This window comes from Falco naumanni, chromosome Z, assembly GCF_017639655.2.
Source record: "Falco naumanni isolate bFalNau1 chromosome Z, bFalNau1.pat, whole genome shotgun sequence".
In the NCBI taxonomy this organism is placed as follows: Eukaryota; Metazoa; Chordata; class Aves; order Falconiformes; family Falconidae; genus Falco; species Falco naumanni.
This window is the reverse complement of record NC_054080.1, coordinates 48,429,918-48,450,372: the sequence shown is the minus strand read 5'-3', so window position 1 is coordinate 48,450,372 and position 20,455 is coordinate 48,429,918. Positions and strand designations below refer to the sequence as shown.

Genomic DNA, 20,455 nt, shown 5'->3' with positions numbered 1-20,455 from the left:
ATATACACATAGATATATATCTATATATGTTTATCACTATTTTAATTTGGACTTTATTGTGAAAATTCCACTGGTAATAGCTATGCTTGAGTATTTTTCATAAAACAAGATCTCTACAGTAGAAAATCCAATACATTTAAAACCCTTTTCCATAAAATAGAGAAAAATCTAGTATTAGACTACAAAAATACTATATTTTGCACTCACATGATTCTTTACTATCAATTTCTAAGCTAATTCAAGCTTTAGTCTAAAAAGGTTGTGAAGTTCAGTAAACACTGGGAAAGCAGGATACTTCCGTAGCAATGTATGCGTCAACTTCTTGCAAAAGTTGCCATACAGGATGTCAATAAAATGCCATGCTTATTGCTGAAAACTTTGGTCAGTCAAAGGCACAGGGTTAGGTACTGCATATCCACACTTACTGCAACAGGACCTGCATGGACCTGCATGCCTGGTGCACTTTATAGTGCTCAGCCTAAAGCTGGTTTTCACGCTCTCATTTATGCAAACTTTTTCCATTTTAAATGAATGTCTGTAATAATACTCTGTTTTATTAGTTTTATATTATTTAAATAAAATTAAAATATAGAAATATATTTTGAATTAGGGTTTATTGTCACTGATTATTGGGTGAGATTTTCTTCTCATGATGTTTTGTGCCTCTATGTGTGTGCGTATATATTCTGCCGGCAGAATTGTCCTGTTTCATGTCACTGCTAAATCAGTTATTTGAATACAGCACATCCCACAAACACATGGCACACATCATTTACTGAAAGAGTAGAAATTATTATGCAGTTATTACCCCATGTCTGCATGTAAGTATGTTCAATTGAAATCATTAGGTAGGTTATTTCTGACAGTTAGTCAATTTATCATGCCATGTTTTGCTGATAACAAATGTATTACTTTCTGAACACACTGTCAATCTGTCAAGGCAGCAATAGTTCTCTTTGCCATTGTGGCAACTAAATAATATAGTATTGTGTAAGTACTGTACAATTGTAAATTCTGTATTCACTGGGCTTCCATTCACATACATAGAAATGGAAGTTGCTGTTTATTTTTCTGTAGTTAGTTCAATATTTCTCACGGTGTTTTTTGTTTAAGGTTGTTTTATTTGTCATGTTTTGGAATTTTAAATTGGTTTTGTATTTCCCATTTAATATTGCATCAACCTTTTAAGTAATTTTGGTAGGAAGAGACAAAAATCTCTTATGACTTTATCATAGGTATATAAACCCACCTTTACCCAAAATATTCTATGGCTGAAACTGTAAGCTTTCATATCTCCATCCATGGAAATGGGGAAAATTAGCAGCTTTCTCATCTGCATGTGTCAGGGAAGATGGCTTAAAACTTCTGTGTGTGGATCTAAAGACAATGTATTTAAAAGGTATGCATACACATCTTTTTTATTTTAAATTTCCATTTTACATCTGGTTATCACAGTTAATTATATGAAGCAATGGGGATCTCTGAGCTGTTGTGATAAAGCTGTTTGGAGAAGAGTAGCATGAACAATAGGGTACAGTGCTCGCCAGCTTGAAATAATGGATAGTACAGTAACCACCATCTTTAAATATGGAGAGCTTGTTCCCTGGGACTACACGTATCCACATGAAATGCTCCATCATGACCTATAGACATGTCAGACTGCTGAGCTTCATACACCACACTGGTCAACTAGTTGCATGACTGATACTTACAGCTGTCTTAAAAGCTGCACGTGTTTTCCTATTGAATTTGCAGCAAACCTGCAGAAACTTCACTCCAGGCAGAAATCTTAATGCAAGAGCATGAATGAACCTGTTGCCATACATATACAGACTTCTCCTACCTTATCCTGCATTTGAAAATGGACACCTGATTAGGCCAAGGGCAATAGGGGACCCTGACCGTCTATCACACAATCCAGTTTATTCCAAGTGAAACTCAATGTAGTAAGTGTTATAGGAAGATTGAGGCTGGGTTAATTTTCATAAAGCTGGGAAAAGATTCATTCATTCTTACTACAGTAGCTGGGGCAAGTGTATCTGCAGGAAGTAGAAATTCTAGGCATTCTTCTTCCACCTCTCTTAAACAGCTCCTCTCTTTTCTGTTCGGTTCAATACAGACCTTGGAAGCAGAGATATTTAGCTGGATCCTACATATGTCCTTAGCCACTTGTCTTTACTCCTGCTTCAACTGGAAAATTAGGTCAAACTTTCAATGATGGGTTCAAATTTTCCACTAAAACTGAACTTGAGATATTAAATTCTAAAGCTAATACATGCCTACTCTGCAGATCCCTGATGAATTCTTTACTAGTCTCAGTCAGCAAAGGCATGTGTCACACTAAATCTCAGATACGCTGCACTTCATTTTCCCCCACATTATTCTTTGAGCAAGTTCCAGGATCAATTTTAGAGTTACATGGAAGATAGTGTCACTTACATGCATTCATTTACTCTTTTGTATATAAATCCCATTAGCCCTTTCTGCAGAGGTGTGCAAATCAACAATATTTTTTCTCCTCTTTGATAATGAAAATAAAAAGTTGTTTTTTTTAAAAAAATTGATGTTGTGTCTGCAGTATCCCCAGAGCTCCTCAGCCTATCTACAACTAGTACTGCCAGGGTAAAACAACAACAAAAAATAATTTTAAAATGTATTGACATTGCAATTACAGTTCAAAGAATGGTTAGTAGAAAGGTAGTGGGATGTCTATTCACATTCCCTGGAAAAAAAAAAAAAAAAAAAAAAAAAAAAAAAAAAAAAAAAGAGAGAAAGAGAAAGAAAATAGACAACCTGAATGAAATAAAACATTGCAAGTATGAGTTGGGAGAGATAATTTTCTGAGAACTGCTTCATCCTGTAGACATAGCACAAGCAGAGGATTGCTGTTTGGTCATCCTGGACTTAATAATACCACCACAAAGTCCTTTTCAGTTAGTGTGTGAGGTTCAGCATGACAGCTGGCCCTATCCTTTTCATCATATTTGGATACATGAAATGTTGTTTTTGTTTATTAGAGCGTAATGTGTAAACTGCAATAAAAATGTAAGATAGTCTGGTCTGGAAATCAAAATGTGCTTCTATGAGAAAAACGTTTCCTCTACTGATTCACCAAGACTTTTTATGAAGCAAACTAGGAAGTAAGATTAGGTGAGAATAACTTGGGTTTGATCTAAGAGGAGGGTATTGTTAAAACATTGATTATCTGAAGTTTCATGATAGGAAAAAGATGGTCATGAAAATACTTCCCTTTGTTACTAAACAGAGGTATTATTAATATCAGTGGCATATAAGCATAGGAAGCTAGTGGCCTGGAAACTTGCCACCACGTGGCTAAAGAATTTCAGTTACGCAGTTCGAATGGCAGCAGCTGCTTTAAATTTAAAGGGCAAGGATTAAACAAGCCATGACTTCAGTGGGAGATAAACGAGCCCCAAGTTTGCTTCTTTTATCCTCTTTGTATTTAGCTTCTTGTCCATAACTCCTATACTGAATGTTTGTTAGAACTGACCTTGGTATGTCTCAAAAGCACTCAGAAACCCATGCTGCCAGATCCAATGGCCTATTGTTTTTAGAAAGGGGATACTGTTCCCCTCTGGACTTTATTGTGGCCTCACCCTCACACCAGCCAGCACTTTCCAAGCCTGTATTTTCCTCTGCTGCAGTACATCCAATGTAATCATGTTTAGTACTTTCCAAACAACAAAGCAGATGTTCCCTGTAATGCAGTTTTTGAAGAATGCACGAGGCTCAAGCCAGTGACAGTGTAATCCACCAAATGCCTGCAAAGGAATCCACACTGACTCTGACTAACAAGTTTTCTTACTGAAGTCATTTTAAGTGATGCCAACATTAAGGATAAAATATGCAGAAAAAAGGCCAGATACTGCCTTGAGGGACCTACATGTCAATGCACCAGAAACTACACAGTGACTCTTCTTCCAGAATTGGTGGAGAAGCGCACATATGTAAAATATACCTTTTGCACTTTAAGACATTTTACCAGCAAACTGTTTCAAATTAAACCCAGATGAGTAACAGTAAAGCAATGAGGTTTTCCCTGGGTTCAGTAGAAACAGCTGGTATTGCTGCTATTAATCATGTGCGTGTGCATTAAAAGGTCTTGTACATCTGAGAAAAGCATCTCAGTCAGGTAGTAGCAACATACAACAGCGTCTGGGACCTTTACCTATAAACCCCACCCCCCAGACCGCTTACTGCCAATGCATCCTTCATGCTACTTGTACTTGAATGCATTTATTCTGATGCCCTCCTCAATAATACTTTAAAAATCAAATGCCTCATAACTAAATTCTCATGTTAGTGAATAGAAACACTCCTACTCTGAGTTTTATTTCATAACATGATACTAAAACATAAACTCAACAACACTCACTATACTACTAACTGTAAGACCACTAAACCGGAAGACTTCTTCCAGCAAGACCAAATAAAACAAGCCTTGAAATACCATTTTGAAAAGTACTGTGCCCATACCTATCATTTTACCCTAAGGACGGGCTTGGGAAGACTCCAGATATTTCAGACCTAGAGTCTGCAAAATACCTTTAATCCTTAATATTAGTAGCCCAGAGTTGCTTGTTTCAGCCAAATGTGAAGAACAAGTCAGTGTATCTCTGAAGCTTGCACGGGAAGGGAATTTTGGTGTGACTGTGAGTATTCAATCTGTCATGAATAATTTGGGTTTTGGAAAGTGGCAAAACATTAAAAAGCCTTTCAGGTTTCTTTGTTTCCTGGTTAGCCTTCTGATAGCATAGCATAAGAAACAGCTGAACATCACCTTATTTTAATACATACATTTGCATTCTCTCTCTCTACCACAGGTACAGAAAATAATTATTTTCTAAGGTGCAGGGGTTACGAAGAGACTGACTGAATTAAACTTTGTACATATTCCACATACCAGTCATCACCAGAGCTGAACTGTGAATACTGGAATGTCTTTATCTCCCACTTGCTGTGAGTCAGCTGCAAGACATGAAAGCCTAGAGCCAAAAGTTAGCTGTGTTAAGACCACTGGGTTTACACAAGATTGTTTTCTTTGGATACCTAGTTGGAGGACTTTTAATTTTTTTCATTCTGAAGCATGGAAGCACTGCTGTATGAAAATGGAATAGAAAACTAAAGAAGAATTTCTTTAAACAGAAAAACAAAAGCCTGTTTCATAACCACTTAGAGGGAAGAAGTCTGCCTCTGCAATGGTCAGCAGAGGACAAAGTCTTTCTTCAGCATAGCAGGGAGATCCACAGATGTGTGTGCCCATGGGCTTTATCAGCAAGACACTGAGAACACTCATAATGAAACACAGGAGATATTCTAGAGGGCCCCAGAATTCCAGGACAACCTTCTCTCCATTGGGTGAATTAATGTCTACAGCTTGAAGAGTATTTTCAGTAGACCTTTTCTTTTAAATGAACCTAATCTCTAATGGAAATGTGAATTCACACTTCAATCAGAACCAAGTCCCTTTGAGCTCCGCTTGTCTCCAAACCAGGTCCTTCCTTTCAAGAGGAAAGAGAAGTCCTGCCACTGAGGGACAGGAAGACACACAAGTCTCCAGGTGAGATAGTCACTATATCAGCAAATCTGACTAGGGGAATGTGGATGATGAAGCAGTCTGGAAATCAGGCCACTCCCAATTCATTAAAAGTCCTGGAGAGCAGGACTGGGGATATAAACTTTTTTGAAGATGTGAATGTGATGGCAGAAGAGCCCTCACAATATAGGTTTCAACACATGGCAGCTTTTGCTGTTTCTGAGATATATAACACCAATTAGTATGGCGTGGGAGCCATGTTTTGCATACAGCCAAATGACAGTCATCTAAATCTGCTAGTCACCAAGGAAAAATAATTTCCTATCATACTATGGTCCCATAGTAAGATTTCTAGCCAGCTGGAGAAGTATAGAAGCATTTCTTATAGTAACTTATTTGCACATTTGGAAATGGGGTAGAGTTTGGGAAGATTTCTGGGATTTCTTAGTGCTTTAACCATCCTTGGTAGGAGTCAGTGCTCTTGATCAATGATCTAGCAAGATTTATTTGGGAAGGACTGCCAGTGTTTTCTTCCATGAAAATTTCTGCTAGGAGACCAGAGAAATAGAAATATCACTGGGAAGTCTTTCAGTTTGCTGAGGATAAATACTAATGATGCATCTCATATCCAGGGATTGAAATTGTACTAATATTGGAAACGCTGCGTTGGATAAAGTGATACTTGGGTGAGCCCAGTTTGGGAAAAGGCAATTTGATGCTGTGTCACAGTTTCTCCAAGAACCTAACACAGAGGTGATGGGATGAGAAAAAGGACTGCTATTTCTTAGTGGTTGTTGTTAGAGGGGCTGGACAAGCAAGTATCCATCACAGATCTGTGGGATGAAGGAAACTGCTGACTTCTAAAAAACTGAGGAGACTGTTTAAAAACGGACCCTTTAATTTAAAAGTACTAGTGCAACTTCTCAGCATTGTTCTGCTAGGAGCATTTGATGGGTTGAACATACTACTTCAATATGCAAGGGGAAAAAAAGGATATGGAAATTGGTAATATTGGGAGTCATAACCATATTCACAAAGCTTAAAGAAAATAGAAGTAGAGAGCTACTCTTCTGTCAGATTTTTATTACTAGTGAACAAAGGATAAGAAAGGAGAAAAATGAAAAATAAGTGCCAATAGTATGTAGAAACACACTTCCATTCAACTTCTTTCTGTAACACTAAGCCTATTATTATTTCTTCACATTTTCCAGCATCTAATACTTGATGAGACACACAAGACTATTGAAATTGGCTAATATTTGTTTTGGAGATGATGTCCTTCACCAGCTTTACAGCCTAGTCTTCTACTGATAAAGGCAAAGATACTGAAGTTCATTTGTGCTTCACTATCCCCATCTCTCTCAGAAAAAATAATTAGTCTGTGTCTGCCAGCAAACCTACTGTAACAGCTTGACTGTTCTTTGCTGATGCTGCAATTTCAGTGCAGGCTGTGCATGCTGAGTGGACTGTGAAGTTGCGTTGTCATACTATACCTGTTGGCCAAGAGCTGTGACCTAGTTCCAGAAGGAGAGGTTAGGTAAATTGCCAAGTCTCCACGTCGAGGGTGAGTAATAGTGATGCGTACAACAACATGCTCCAAGTAGATCACATGGTGGTTAGGATTATCTGAACAGCCAGTAGCTTTGTAAATTGAACGGACAATGCTGTCAGGTCGTATTGTCCTATAACAAGCATATAAAACAACATCAGCATTTCTTGCTTGTTCTGTAAAATAAGACAACTGCATCTTTTTTGCTTAGTAGTGAATGACAGTGTTGGACGATTGTTTCTGAGAAGTCAGTAGCTTTAACTGTTTTAGCACTTCTGAGCTGAAACTATCATCATGGTAATTATCTTGCTGCAGCTAATGGGAACTACCTGGCTTTCTGTTAAGCGTGTACACATGCTAAAAGAGGACACTGAAAAACCTGTAATAGGAATAAGCCTTTGGGACAGAGCATTTTTGCGGATTAGTGGCCAGCTGAGAATTGTTGGGATTGTCATGGGATCACAGCTGGTTGTTAAGCCCCAGGAAATGCCTGGCATAGCCATGGTCCTTGCTTACGTAATAGCAAGTATTGCATGTTAACTGTACCAAATGGCATCTAACTCAGCCGGTTTAAACTGGCACGACATCCTTGCAGACTATGCCAGTTATGGATCGAGGCTGTCAGGCATATTTATCAAACAATAATCCTAATGTTTTGCAAGTGTGCCTTATAACTGATGCTGTCTCTGTGTCCAGAGTGCACACACAGAACTTTGGTCTTAAACCTGGTTCTACACAGACCCTATCCTAGCAAGCAGAAACCAGTTTAGTCTTTGCATCTGAGCTAGAGACTCTCCTGAAACTGTTTGAAGGAGGTGATATCATGAAGTATTTTAATGAAAGAGTATTTGCTTCTTAGATACTGGACTGGTACTCATCTTACAAAAGTGACTGCAGTGCACTCAACCAAACATTCTTCTTTGGGTGCATGATCTACACCAGAATCAATCATTATCCAGCCTAGTTGTTTTACACTTTCAACTTCTGGGGTGCCTTTTACACTAGGGCCTTTTTCCAAGCACTACAGGGAAGCAATGTTTACAGGCAAATGATGTGGCATCTGTGAAGGTGGCAGAGATCCCCAGTATAGTTTTCAACATGACACATTACACACAGTGCAAGGGAGGGGTAAATTATACCCAATTTCTCTCCATAAGTTTATGTCAGCAAGAGTTTTGGCAGCGGGTATTACTTGATTTGCCGATCCGTGTTCTCCACACACACATGCTGTGGAGGGACCGTTGTCCACTTTTCTGCTTCTATCACCATTGCTTCAGCATCCATCAGTCCAAATCCATAGAGGTGGCTCACTGCAAGGTACAAAAAGAATGGCTGCAATTACAGCATAAAACCTTGTTTTTCATCACAGACTGATTCCAGAGGCTCACACCCTAAGAGGAGCTGCTTCTTTTCTACTTTTTCCTTGCTTTCGCAGAAAGCTCAAAAATGTCCTTGACAGAAATAATAATGACTATATCTAATTCATTCACTGAATCTGTTCACTGCTTTATTACAGAAGCAGCAAATACCGTCATGAATAACACTGCCATGAATAACATGACAAGCATGGACCAGAACTGCAGAACACCAGGAAGTACAGTTGCCTCTGATTACCCTTTGTCCACGTGCCCAGCCAGTCCTCTTGTATGACATACTGTCAAAAAGTGTAAGGAACCAGAGGAGGTTTATTTCTGTTACTCAAATACCAAACACATGCAGGTACATAAACACTGAAGGTAATAGAGACAATAAGTTTAAGAAGGAACAGACTGTCTATTGTAACTGCTGTGTGCTCTTAAATTCCACGAGTATAAGCAGCACGTGGATGCTCTCCTATTTTTGTATGCAATATGGTTGCCACTGGACAGCCAGCCAGCTAGATCCAGCAACACCCTAAAGCTGTCTGTGTGATGAAGGTGAAAAGCAATGGTATTTGAAGGCCAGGGCCCAAAAGACAATCTGGTTCCCATGCCACATCTATGTCAGAAAAGCTCCTTCCTCTACCTCCTTTGTAGATCTGCAGATGAAGTTAGTGCTGGAAAGAGCTGTTAACAGTGCTGTTGACCTCTTGATATTACCTACTGCACACACTGCACACACTGTGGTACTAAGCATCCATGCCTGGAGATTAGCACTTTGTCAATGCTCATTCCTGGATGTTTCATCCTCACCTCCATCTGCTTTTCATGCCATGCTGAGCCAATAATGGTCCCCTTGCAAGAAACCCAATGCCTAGTAATTTAATTTTAATGCCTGAATGCCTTCTACTCAAGCAGAAGGCTTTAAAACATCATCTTTTTAAGGATACAAAAAACCTGAATTTTCAAATGCCCAACACCTAGAAGGTAAGTATTTACAACAGACTTGTGCCAATTCTGTATCTTTCACTTTTTTCTAATTTCAAGAGTACTTAACTTGATGTATGTGTTTCAAGAGTTCCAGCAGTTCACAAAGGCTAAAGGTTTCACTTACTGAATCAGTTGTATGCTTTTGGTTGCTGTTCCAATCAAAACAGAAGCTTGCAAATGGATTTTGATGAATTAGAAGAGCTACTAGACATGGTGTTTTACTTAGATGAATTGGTGCTCTTGGTAAATTTCTGACAGGAGAAGGTGAAAGAAAAAAGCTTCCAGAGGGAGGAGTTTCGATCACAAATATTAAAAACCCAGTTTTGCTAGCTACCACAGAGCGTGCTACCAGAAAGCCCTCAGAAAAACATAGTGTTATTTTAATCAGTAATGCGACAAGGCATGGTGTAAGTCTTTCCAACTGCACTTTGTAGAGGGTTTGAAAAAGCAGCCTCTATCCATTGCCAAACCAGAATTCAAAGGACTCTAGCCAAAAAAACCCCAACCTTGTCAAACAAATAACAGTTCAAAGCATAAAAATAATCAGTGCTTAAGGATCATCTTCCAAATATGGCAGTATCTAATGCTGTCTGAAACTGCCAGCTGAAGAGGGTTCCTCAATGGAAAATACTGCAAGGCGTAACGACTCTGTCATGAACTGGTTCTCTTCCCATCTCCTTCTCCTTCAGCCCCAAACTGAAGGGCACATAGCATGGAAATGTTCATTTGGAGAGAACTTAACACAACTCTTTTGCCAAATGAGGCAGGTACTGTCTTCAGAAATGAAACACTATGAGTATATATATACAAATAATTTAATTCAGCTCTCCTTCAGCCTTCTGAATTCTCTTTCATGTCTTACACAAACAAACGGACAGGGAAAGAGATGTCCTGTTTTTACACGTGGGTGGAGGCAACCAGAAAAAAGGGCAAGGAAAGCTTAGATGGAGAAACTTCACTGTGAAGAAAGATGGTTCCTGTGATGGAAATCTCCTTGGTCTTAGAAGTCATCTTGCAAAAACTGCATATGCTGATGAAAGAATATTTGTCTGGGAAGTCATTTGTCTGCTCTTACACAGCATGTATTGCTCTGATATTTAAAATTTTAATAAATAATAATTCTGTCTGCTCTGAAGAACAGTGGGAGGAATAAGAGAGTTAACTCACATGTTCTCTTACAGTACACAGTTACTCTGTATAATGCTACATTTAAACAGTGAGGGATTAAATTTTCATGAATGGAAAAATCTTTTGAGCTAACCATGGAAAATGCATTTTTAGTTCCTCACAGATAGCAGCTTGGATTGGTTAGCACTCAGGATGCCCAGTTGCGAGATGCTGTGTGTTCAACCCACAAAGAGCCAGATTTCTCCTCAGCTCACCTTTTCTCACACAGTAATACAGGCAGAAGAGCATCTAACATAGCCACCACCACGTGGTGACCTTCTGGTGGAAACTTAAGTGGCTTTTAGGCCACCTCACCCTGTATATTTTTTTCCCTAATATGCACACTAAAATATGCATCTAGAGAGTGAACTTTCTATCTTTCCTACCTTAAAAATTACTTGGAAGACAGGATCATGTTCAAATTTCATCCAAGAGGAAAAATTACCACCCAGGGTTATGTGGTTGTGTCAATTGTCCATGATTCAATGCTTAAACTATCTTGCATGAGAAGAGAGATGGGAGTGAGAAATCCTGCACCTGCTGATTTGTTTGTTTTTTTTTTCCCCACAGCTGAAACAGAAATACATTTTTTCCTTGAAAGGCCTTCTCACCAAAATAAAAATTTCCTGACAGTCAGGGGTGCTCCTAAATCCTTCCACATGGGAAGCTTCCAGGCAGCTGACATTTCGCTGTCTGCAATGTTTGCACTTCAAAGCCCTTGATCTAGTGGGTTTGTTAGCTGATGCAGGTACCAGCAGAGGCCCATAATTTTCAAAGACTAAATAATAGCAATTTGGGAAACAATGACAGAGTTAACAGAAGTAGTTGATTGTATGTATCTCAGAGAAGAAAGTAGATTTTTTTCCCTACTGCCTTCAAATTGTGCCCCTTCATCCGTGTATATGCTAGTATGCCAGGGTGCCTCTCCCAGAGGTTAAAAATGACCTCAGTGTCCACATGGGGCCATAAATGTCTTCTGGGAAACATCTGGAACTACCACAGATTTGTATGGTAATGGTACTGAGCTCTCTTCTGCTAACCCAGATGGAAAAGCAATATTTGAAAGGTAGTGATGGTTGCAGAGTGAGATAAGCTGATGGCAAGTGCGAAATGCCCCAGGACCTTGCACATACCCACTTACATTCTCTACATTATCACTGCTGTGAATTGCTACAGGGCTTGGTTGTTGCTAGGAATCACTGGGCATGTTAGAAGGTGTATAGGGCTGTTTTGTAAGAAGGTATTTTCCTTTCAGAGACAGAATAGGAATGTGAGGTTGGTGCAATGTAAGCTGGTGACTATGGAGCAGACTGTTGCTCTTGTTGAGCTGAAGGGTTGTAAACAATGGTCTTCTTGTGATCAAGGTGGCCACGGGCAGAACTGGACTTGAATCCTCTCTCTACTCATGAAGCAATGAAAACTGTTCTATTCCTATTTCTGCAAAATCACAGGCACACACATAGCTTTACAGAAACAGGACAATTTTCAGAGAAAAACTTGTCTCCTGCAACACAAAGTAAATAGTGAGTTTTAGCTGATCTCTTTACTCTTCTTATCATTAAAGGAAATAACATTACTTAGGGCTAAAGTACATTTGTTTTTCCCAGGAGTAATTCCTCTACTAGTGTACTAAGAAATCAAGGCCTGCTCAGCTGCTGGGTAGACTTCCCCAACTTTTCCATAATCCCTTTGTTTTTGTCTGAAATTGCTATTGAAAATTCAATAACTTTCTCATTTATATACAAAAAAGTATGTAAAGCTACCCCAAAATCTAAAGGCAGCATGTACATCCCACTTGACTTGACTAAGAGAATTATGAACGACTGGTGTTGATAAATCATAAGACAGAATCATGCAGAGTCCAGGAAAACTGGGCCCATACACTGAAAGCACAGCACTTCCCTCGCCTCAGTGCAGCTAAACTTGATTTGTTAGCACAGTTTCATTGCCTGCCATCAAGATGTCTCACCAGTAGCTTAGGTGCTAAGCCTCCCTTGCTATTTTACTCATCTGACAAAAAAACATTGCAGAATATTTTCTACCTACTATATTTTTGGCCTTTAATTTTCTATACTGTGAAAGCAGTGTTGGAAATATAAATATTTTATATAGACATATCAAATACTAAATCAGAAGGAGAGAAATGGTAATAGCTTCTGTTTGCCAAATGAGAAATTTGCAGCTTTCCTAAACTAGATTCAGCTGTTTGATATGTAAATGATGATGACTTGTTCATTTATGCTAGTTTAGGATCTTGATCCAGTCTCACCCAAAATGAGACTGACAAAACAGGTGCCTAAAACACCCCTTATATTGTGTTTTTTTAAAATGTTTCTTAGCAAGACTAGAAGAGGTGAGACTCCTGAGTTACTCTCATATTATAAATACCTCAAACTGACCTACACCAATATTTCTTTCAAATTTGACATTTTATTTACAAAAATAAAGCTCTAATTCTATATTACTTCAAGTTTCTGTTGTTTGCCTAGTATATCAAAATGCTTCAACCAGGAAAGACAATTGTCTAAAGGAAATTAAGGGACGAAAAAGGAGAAATGTTTACGATGACACATGATTTAATTTTGTTTTGTCATGTCATAACTAAGAGAGCGTTGATCTTGAATGAGAATTCATCTTGTTTGAGCCATATTCCCTTTTTGTGTCAACCTATGGCCAACAATTTGTGATAACTGGATGTTATTTCTGAAACACATAACTGTTTCACAAGTGAATAGCAAAAGCATGCAAGAACATTCTTTTTCATTCTTGCTTGTAAAACCAACTCCCTCATGCTTTTTAGATTAAGCACATTACTTGTATTTTTGTATTTTATCCCAGGAACCAATCCCTAAATACTTCTACTTAAAGACAAAGGAAACAGCAAACTTGGTCCTCCCTCGCCACAGAATTGCCTTAAATGCAGCTATTTATCAGGGATGGTAAAAGATTGAGTTCTTACTCTTACCATAACACCAGGGGATTTCAAGGTCAGAAAGCTGCCCAACAGACTTGTCTTAAAAGTGGCAGCTACAAAGATGCACAATGAGAAACTGAAGGTCCTCTGTAACATACAGTCATAGAAGCATAGAATGGTCTGGATTGGAAGAGACCTTTAAAGCTCATCTAATCCAACCTTCCTGACATGGGCAGGGAGATCTTACTAGATCAGATTGCTTAAAGTTCTATCCAACCTGACCTTGAACACTTCCAGGGATGGGGCATCCACAACTTTTCTGGGCAACCTGTTCCAGTGTCTCACCACCCTCACCATAAAAATTTTCTTTGTTATGTCCAATTTAAATCTACCCTTTTTGCATTTAAACTATTGCCACTTGCCTTGTCACTATAGGCCTTGGTAAAAAGTCTCTCTCCATCTTTCTTATAAGCATCTTTTATATATTAAAAGGTCACAATAACGTCACCCTGGATCTTTCTTGTCTCCAGGCTGAACAACCCCAACTCAGCCTTTCTTCATTGGAGAGTTGTTCCAGGTGCTAAAAAAATACTTTAAAAATTACTTTCATTGAGCTTTCAGTCGTGTTTATGTCAATTTATGATTTTTGTATTAGTACACACAATTTCTTCAGTAATACTAACCATGTTTTTGCCTGATAATAGATCAATTCACATCTATTTTGTCAAATCAATTCAAATCTATTTTGTCAAATCTATTATCAGGTAAATAGATTTTTACCTGATAATAGATTTGACAAAAAAGATCAGCCCTCTGGATTTTACCTTTTTTTCTGTCTGCAAGAAAGCTCCTATTCATTGATAAAATAAAATATATATTGCCCAGGAACACTAGCAGGACAGCTAGTAGAAGTTAAACCTTGAGTAGCCAGTGTAGATTTGTGAGTAATTTCTGTATGTAACTCTGATACTGCATCACCTGCTATGAGACTTTGGAGACACTTAAAAATACTAAACCACACCATCTTAAAACATTAAATCCAAGATGACATTTGCATTCACAGTATTGGTCTACTTCAGGAATTTAGAACACATACGGTTAGTAAGCAGACATTGGTTGACAAAAAGGACTATGAGTGAAATACGCTTTTGGGTCATCAGAGTCAGACCCTACTAGCAGCAACAGCAAGTACCACCCAAACACTTCACCCCTCTCATGAGGGTCAGTAGCCTCTGGGCAGAGGTCATTAGTCTTGGGATTCAGCCACCCCACAGTCCACGGTCAGCACTGAGCACCGCTGTGTACCCAGCACAGCCATGACAAGTTCTCCCTTGCCTGCAGCAAGAGCTGAATCAGTTCCCAATTTACTTCTCAGAGCTTGTTTAGGTATGAGTAATGCAGTCCTTGAGCACATGGTGTCTACTGCGCCCTGCATATGGGGACATTTTCCCCGGAGTCAGAGAGAACACCAGTGAGCCTTGCTGAAAAACCTCATCAGAGTGACCAGGAAGACTGGTTTACTTCTCTGCCTCTGAAGGAGCAGAGTTGTGATAGAAACAGAAAACTTGACTGCTGCTGGCTGGTGATTGCTAAGACAGACAAGCTGCTGCTTCTCTGCAGCAGCCTTTGGCTGTAAATCATAAAGCCTCAACTGAAGACATTCATTTATATCACTTGAAATGAGCCAGTTTATGCAAATGGAATAAATCTAAGGATTATGTGCATTTAGAAGGGAGAAAAAAGTTTTGACGAAATAAAGTTGGCTAAAGAGCATCTACAGTAATAGAAACTATAATTCTTGAACTAGTGATAGTCTTTTTATGCTGGATTCTTTTTTTCCAAACAGCACAGAGATACATGTAAAAATATGGAGCTCGCAAGTTTTCTGTAAACAAAGAAAGCCATTTTGTGACTGCACCATGGAGCACCTTTTAAGAAAATTGTATTCATTTCCTCTATTAGGAGCAAATTTATCCTCAGAAGTACATTTAGGATTCCCTGATAACTCAGAAGTAGCCAAATGTCATTTTACCCTATCAAACAATACACACATCTTTTGGCGAGAGCCTCTATGTTAGGCTTCATCGCAGAACAGATGATGACAGATGAGTCAAAGGCACTGTGAGTGGAAATGCTGACAGATCGTTAGCAGTAGAAACAAAGACAGCATTTCTGTGCTGTCAGGTATATCAGACACATGCCACAGAACATTCTTCTTGTTCTGTCTCACACAGTAGCTATGTCTGCTCAGAAGTGTCCGTGTTCCAGAGGGATATTTACACGCAGACTAATACCTGAGTGAGCACAGGGCTGCAGTAGATACTGGCAGAAGAAGTGTAAACATAAATATGCAGAAAGTCATAACGAAGTGTTTTGCAAATTACTTAATAATAATGATGGTGCTTTTTAGAACTAAAACTACCAACCTCACCCCAAAGCAGAGATATTATTAATTAACTAAGTGGACTTCACACTGTTCCCATACAGTTATGTAGTAGATTCTGATCAGTAACCTGAAGCAAAAGGAAGTTAAATGTTGGAAGAAGGGTTTGCCAGAGTCAAGAAGACGCTCAATATGAGTTATGCATCTTGCTCAACTTTATTAGTTTCTAACACTACTTATATAGAACCGATACACATGCATATTCGTAAAGCAGAAATATAATTGGTTAGTAGTCTCTAAACACGCGCGGTTCTCACACCCCTAATTATCATGACTAAAATAAGCATTCTATCCATGTTGCTAATTGTGTTGCTGTGCTTCAGCCTTGTAGTTTGTTACTCCCTATATTCCCATACCGGTCCCTACCTTTCTTGGCCCTGCACCTGCTTTCCCAGCAGCTGTAGCTTGTTACAGCCACGGCCTGTTGGCACGACATAATTACTTGGTCTCAGGATTCAAGAATAGCTCAAGGCTACCTTTCTTCTTAACTTCAGTACAGTTCTGATTACAGGCCTATTCTAATACAGCCTGGATTGTGCAGATCTTCAGAGATTCTAAGGCCACGCTTCTGCAGCCATTCTTCTACAGTTAAACAATAAGCTGAGTCTACACAGACAGCTGGACCAATAAAGCTGGTAATAGACAAGCATTTGAATGAATTTCTGCATCTACTGACTTAACAGCAACCCCCAGTAGCTGATTTTTCTGGAAGGAGAAAGTAATATGGTTACAAACAGTTTCAGGCATCTAACTGATCTGAGTGGTTCTATGTAGGCCCCTATCTTTCCCTATCATTACTAGATGTTCTGCATCCTGACAGGATTCTCTAAATGCTTAAAATACCCTATAATAGGTGGTGTGATCTGTTTCCCAACTGGCCTGAATCCTAGTTCCACTACATTGGACACACTGATAACAAAACAACTGCCAGTTTTGTAATTACTGAAATGTACTATAGCAATGCAACAGTAATGAAGAGCTCCAGTGTTCCCAAAGGCAGATGCTTGTTTTTTAAAAAAAAACACCACAGAACAATGCCATGCATAAGATGTTCATCATTGCCATGGATGTATACAAGTATGGCAAGATATTTGCCTAGAACATTCTCACAAGTGTACTGCTTTGGTAATTAGTATATAAAGAGGTCATGCAAATGTATATAACTTTTATCTGTTATATGTTATATTTTAAAATGCACTCCTCATTGTCTAGAATTAAAACATTCTGCTTTGGATAATTGCATGATTCAATTTTTAAATTTGTTCTTGTTCCTTAATACTGGAAATTTGTTCTTCTTCCTTAATACTGGAAAATAGAAATTTACATTTAAAATTAAGTGGCAGATTCTTAGGTTATGAGTCCATAGGGGAGGACTTCTATCCCTCCTTTTCCTCCCTGCCCCGCAATCCTTCACAGAGTTTTGTTAAAGGTCTGAGTTGGGCTTGTTAAAAAAAAAATAAAGCTAAAGGTTATAATTCCCATGGCATGCATCCTGTTAGTGCTGTCAGTCTACTTGGCAATCTTTGGAATACTAGGAGCTGTAGAGCATAGTAATTGTGCATAGCTTTACATCTAGGACAGACGGACATCAAGTCTGTCAGCTTCTGAGGAGGGGCACTATCTTTTAAAATCCTTTGTCTGCTATGCTGATCATGATTTGGTGACAATTCTGAGTGCTGCTGTGATAGAAATTTAAAGCCTAATTTTTAAAGACCTAATTTTGCCTTTTCTGTGCTGGTACTCCTGCTCTAGAGCCATGTCATTTACATTTTAAAAACATGTCTAAGTTCGACTCACAAAATATGAACCCAGAAAAGCAACCAACTGTAACACAAAATGTCAATCTACTTTTCTTTATGTATCCCAACACAGACCTGAAATTTCTGCTTAGACTCAGCTTTACATTCACAGCTCCATTCCTCACTTTTCAGAGCCAGTAGAAAACAGAGTGCTGCAAGAGCCGATGAGTAACGAGAAGCTTTGATAATGAGGAGTTTGAGGCTGGGAGAAGTAATGACCCCTCCCTGGCTTCTCCGAGAGATTCCCTCTCCTCCTTTGTATGTCTCCCTCTCTGGAACTATATGAATACATTCCTGATCTTACATGTCTTTCAACTGGAAGCAACGTTGTGTGGATCTCAGTTTGTGCTAGGGGGAAAAAAAATCCAATAACCATGATCTAGGCTGGAGAAGTCAATGTGTTTCCCAGCTACATATTTCCCAGCTACCTTCTCCAAATCCCAAAGAGATTTTTTAGGTCTTGCTTAAGGCTAGCAGAGTTCAGAAGCCTGGCAGTTTCTTTGGAGTTAACATATGAAACACTAAAAAATTCCTAATTCAATTTTAATATTACACTTAAGAAAACTTTATTTATGGTTGTGAGCCGAATTGTTGCATGTGGGAAGGAAACAAGTAATCTAGAAAGGTTGCTGGAAAAGGAAAGGAAAGGAAAGATTGCTGCTAAAACCCGTGTGTTTTTACTCCACTTTTACTCAACTCTTTTAATTTCCAAATTCCACCTCTGATATTTTCTCTTACTACAGCAATGTTTTCTGTATGAAGCAAGGATAAAGGTTTTGGTATTGACACTGTGATTCCTATGATAATTAAATATAGTTTGAGATTCCTGAGAGCAAAGATATTTTCCTATCATACATGTTCTGTCAGGAAGACACCTCCACTCACTGTTAGACTAGCTATTAATTGTAGGTGGTTTATTTCTCCCCTTTCCCCATGCTAAACTAAACACTGCTCTGACTTCAAACAACTTCCAAGTAGGGGGTACAAGGCAAAAAGTGTTCATATTAACCTAACCAGTTCAACTAATGTAAGACTAATGCCTACCTATGTGAGTGCCAACATGTCTCTTGGACTTTACATCCACCAATCTCTTGAAGACTTCATCATGTATATATAGCTAGATTGCCTGTTCCAAAAATATATTTACTTTTCCAGAACTGTTGTTGTCACCTACCTACTTAGAATAATTTAGGTAGGTAAAGACCCTTAGAGATGATCGAGTCTAATCCTAAACCTAACACTACCAAGTTCACCACTAAACCATGTCCCCAGGTGCTACATCTACACATCTTTTAGATACGTCCAGGGATGGTCACTCAACTCCCTGGGCAGCCTGCTCCAGTGCTTGATAACCCTTCCAGTGAAGACATTTTTCCTAATATTCAATCTAAACCTCCCTTGGTGTAATTTGAGGCTGTTTTCTCTTGTCCTATCACTTGTTACTTGGGAGGTGAGCCCATCTCCCTACAGCCTCCTTTCAGGTAGTTGTAGAGAGCAGTAAGCCTCCTTTTCTCCCAGTCCCAGTGCCTTCAGCTGCTCCTCCTAAGACTTGCTCTCTAGACCCTTCAGCAGCTTCATTGCCGTTCTCTGGACACGGTCCAATACCTCAATATCTCTTTTGTACTGAGTGGCCTAAAACTGAACCCAGTATTTGAGGTGCGGCCTCATGACTTCCAAGTAAAGGGGGACGGTCACTTCCCTTGTCCTGCTGGCTGCACTGTCTCAGATACAAGCCAGGATGTTGTGGGCCTTCTTGGCCACCTGGACACACTTCCAGCTCATATTCAGCCATCTGTCAACCAACACCTACAGGTCCTTTTCTGCTGGGCAGCTTGCCAGCCACTCTTCCCTAAGCCAGTGGTGTTGCATGGGGTTGTTGTGGCCCAGATGCAGGACCCAGCACTTCTCCTTCTTGAAACTCATACAGCTGGCCCTGGTCCATCAATCCAGCCTGTCCAGATCCCTCTGTAGAGCCTTCCTGCCCTCAAGCAGATCAACACCCGTGCCCCACCCCCAAACTGGTGTCATCTGCAAACTTACTGAGGGTACACTTGATCTCCTTGTTCAGATCACTGATAAAGACATTAAACAGGACTTGTCCCAGTACTGAGTCTGGGGAACACCACTTGTGACTGGCTGCCAACTGGATTTAACTCCATTCACCATCACTGTGTAGGCCCGGACATCCAGCCAGTTTATACCCAGTGAAAAGTATGCCCATCCAAACCACATGTAGCCAGTTTCTCCAGAAGAATGCAGTGGGAAACAGTGTCAAAGGCTTTACTGAAGTTTAGGTAGACAACATCCACAGCCTTTCCCTCATCCACTAAGTGGGTCACTTTGTCATGGAAGGAGATCAAGCTAGTCAAGCAGGACCTGTCTTTCATAAACCCATGCTGACTGGGCCTGATCACCTGGTTGTCCTTAGCATCACATTTGCTAAACTCTAGTTAACCGGGACCACCACAGTTAGCCAGGACTGCTGATACATGATTGAAAGCAGCTTGGAGAGCACTTCTGCCAGCTGCTTCAGTACCCTTGGGTAGAGCCCATCTGGCCTCATAGACTGTGTGTGTCTAAGTGCTGTAGATGGTTGCTAACCATTTCCCCTTGGGCTTCATTCTGTTCTCCATCCCTGTCTTCCAGGTCAGCGGCCTGGGTACCTTAAGAACAACTGG

General features: G+C 39.5%; 1 protein-coding gene across 2 annotated transcripts in view; it reads right to left on the bottom strand.

Annotated features, from left to right (window-relative positions):
• Window positions 1-20,455, bottom strand: part of PCSK5 (proprotein convertase subtilisin/kexin type 5) — a 246,494-nt gene that overhangs the window by 79,324 nt on the left and 146,715 nt on the right. For both annotated transcript variants that reach the window (XM_040580316.1, XM_040580315.1), the window contains exons 11-12: window positions 8,299-8,416; window positions 7,051-7,239 (exon numbers count right to left, since the gene is read on the bottom strand). In XM_040580316.1, coding sequence (XP_040436250.1) covers window positions 7,051-7,239; window positions 8,299-8,416 — 307 coding nt within the window. The remainder of the gene's footprint in view (window positions 1-7,050; window positions 7,240-8,298; window positions 8,417-20,455) is intronic.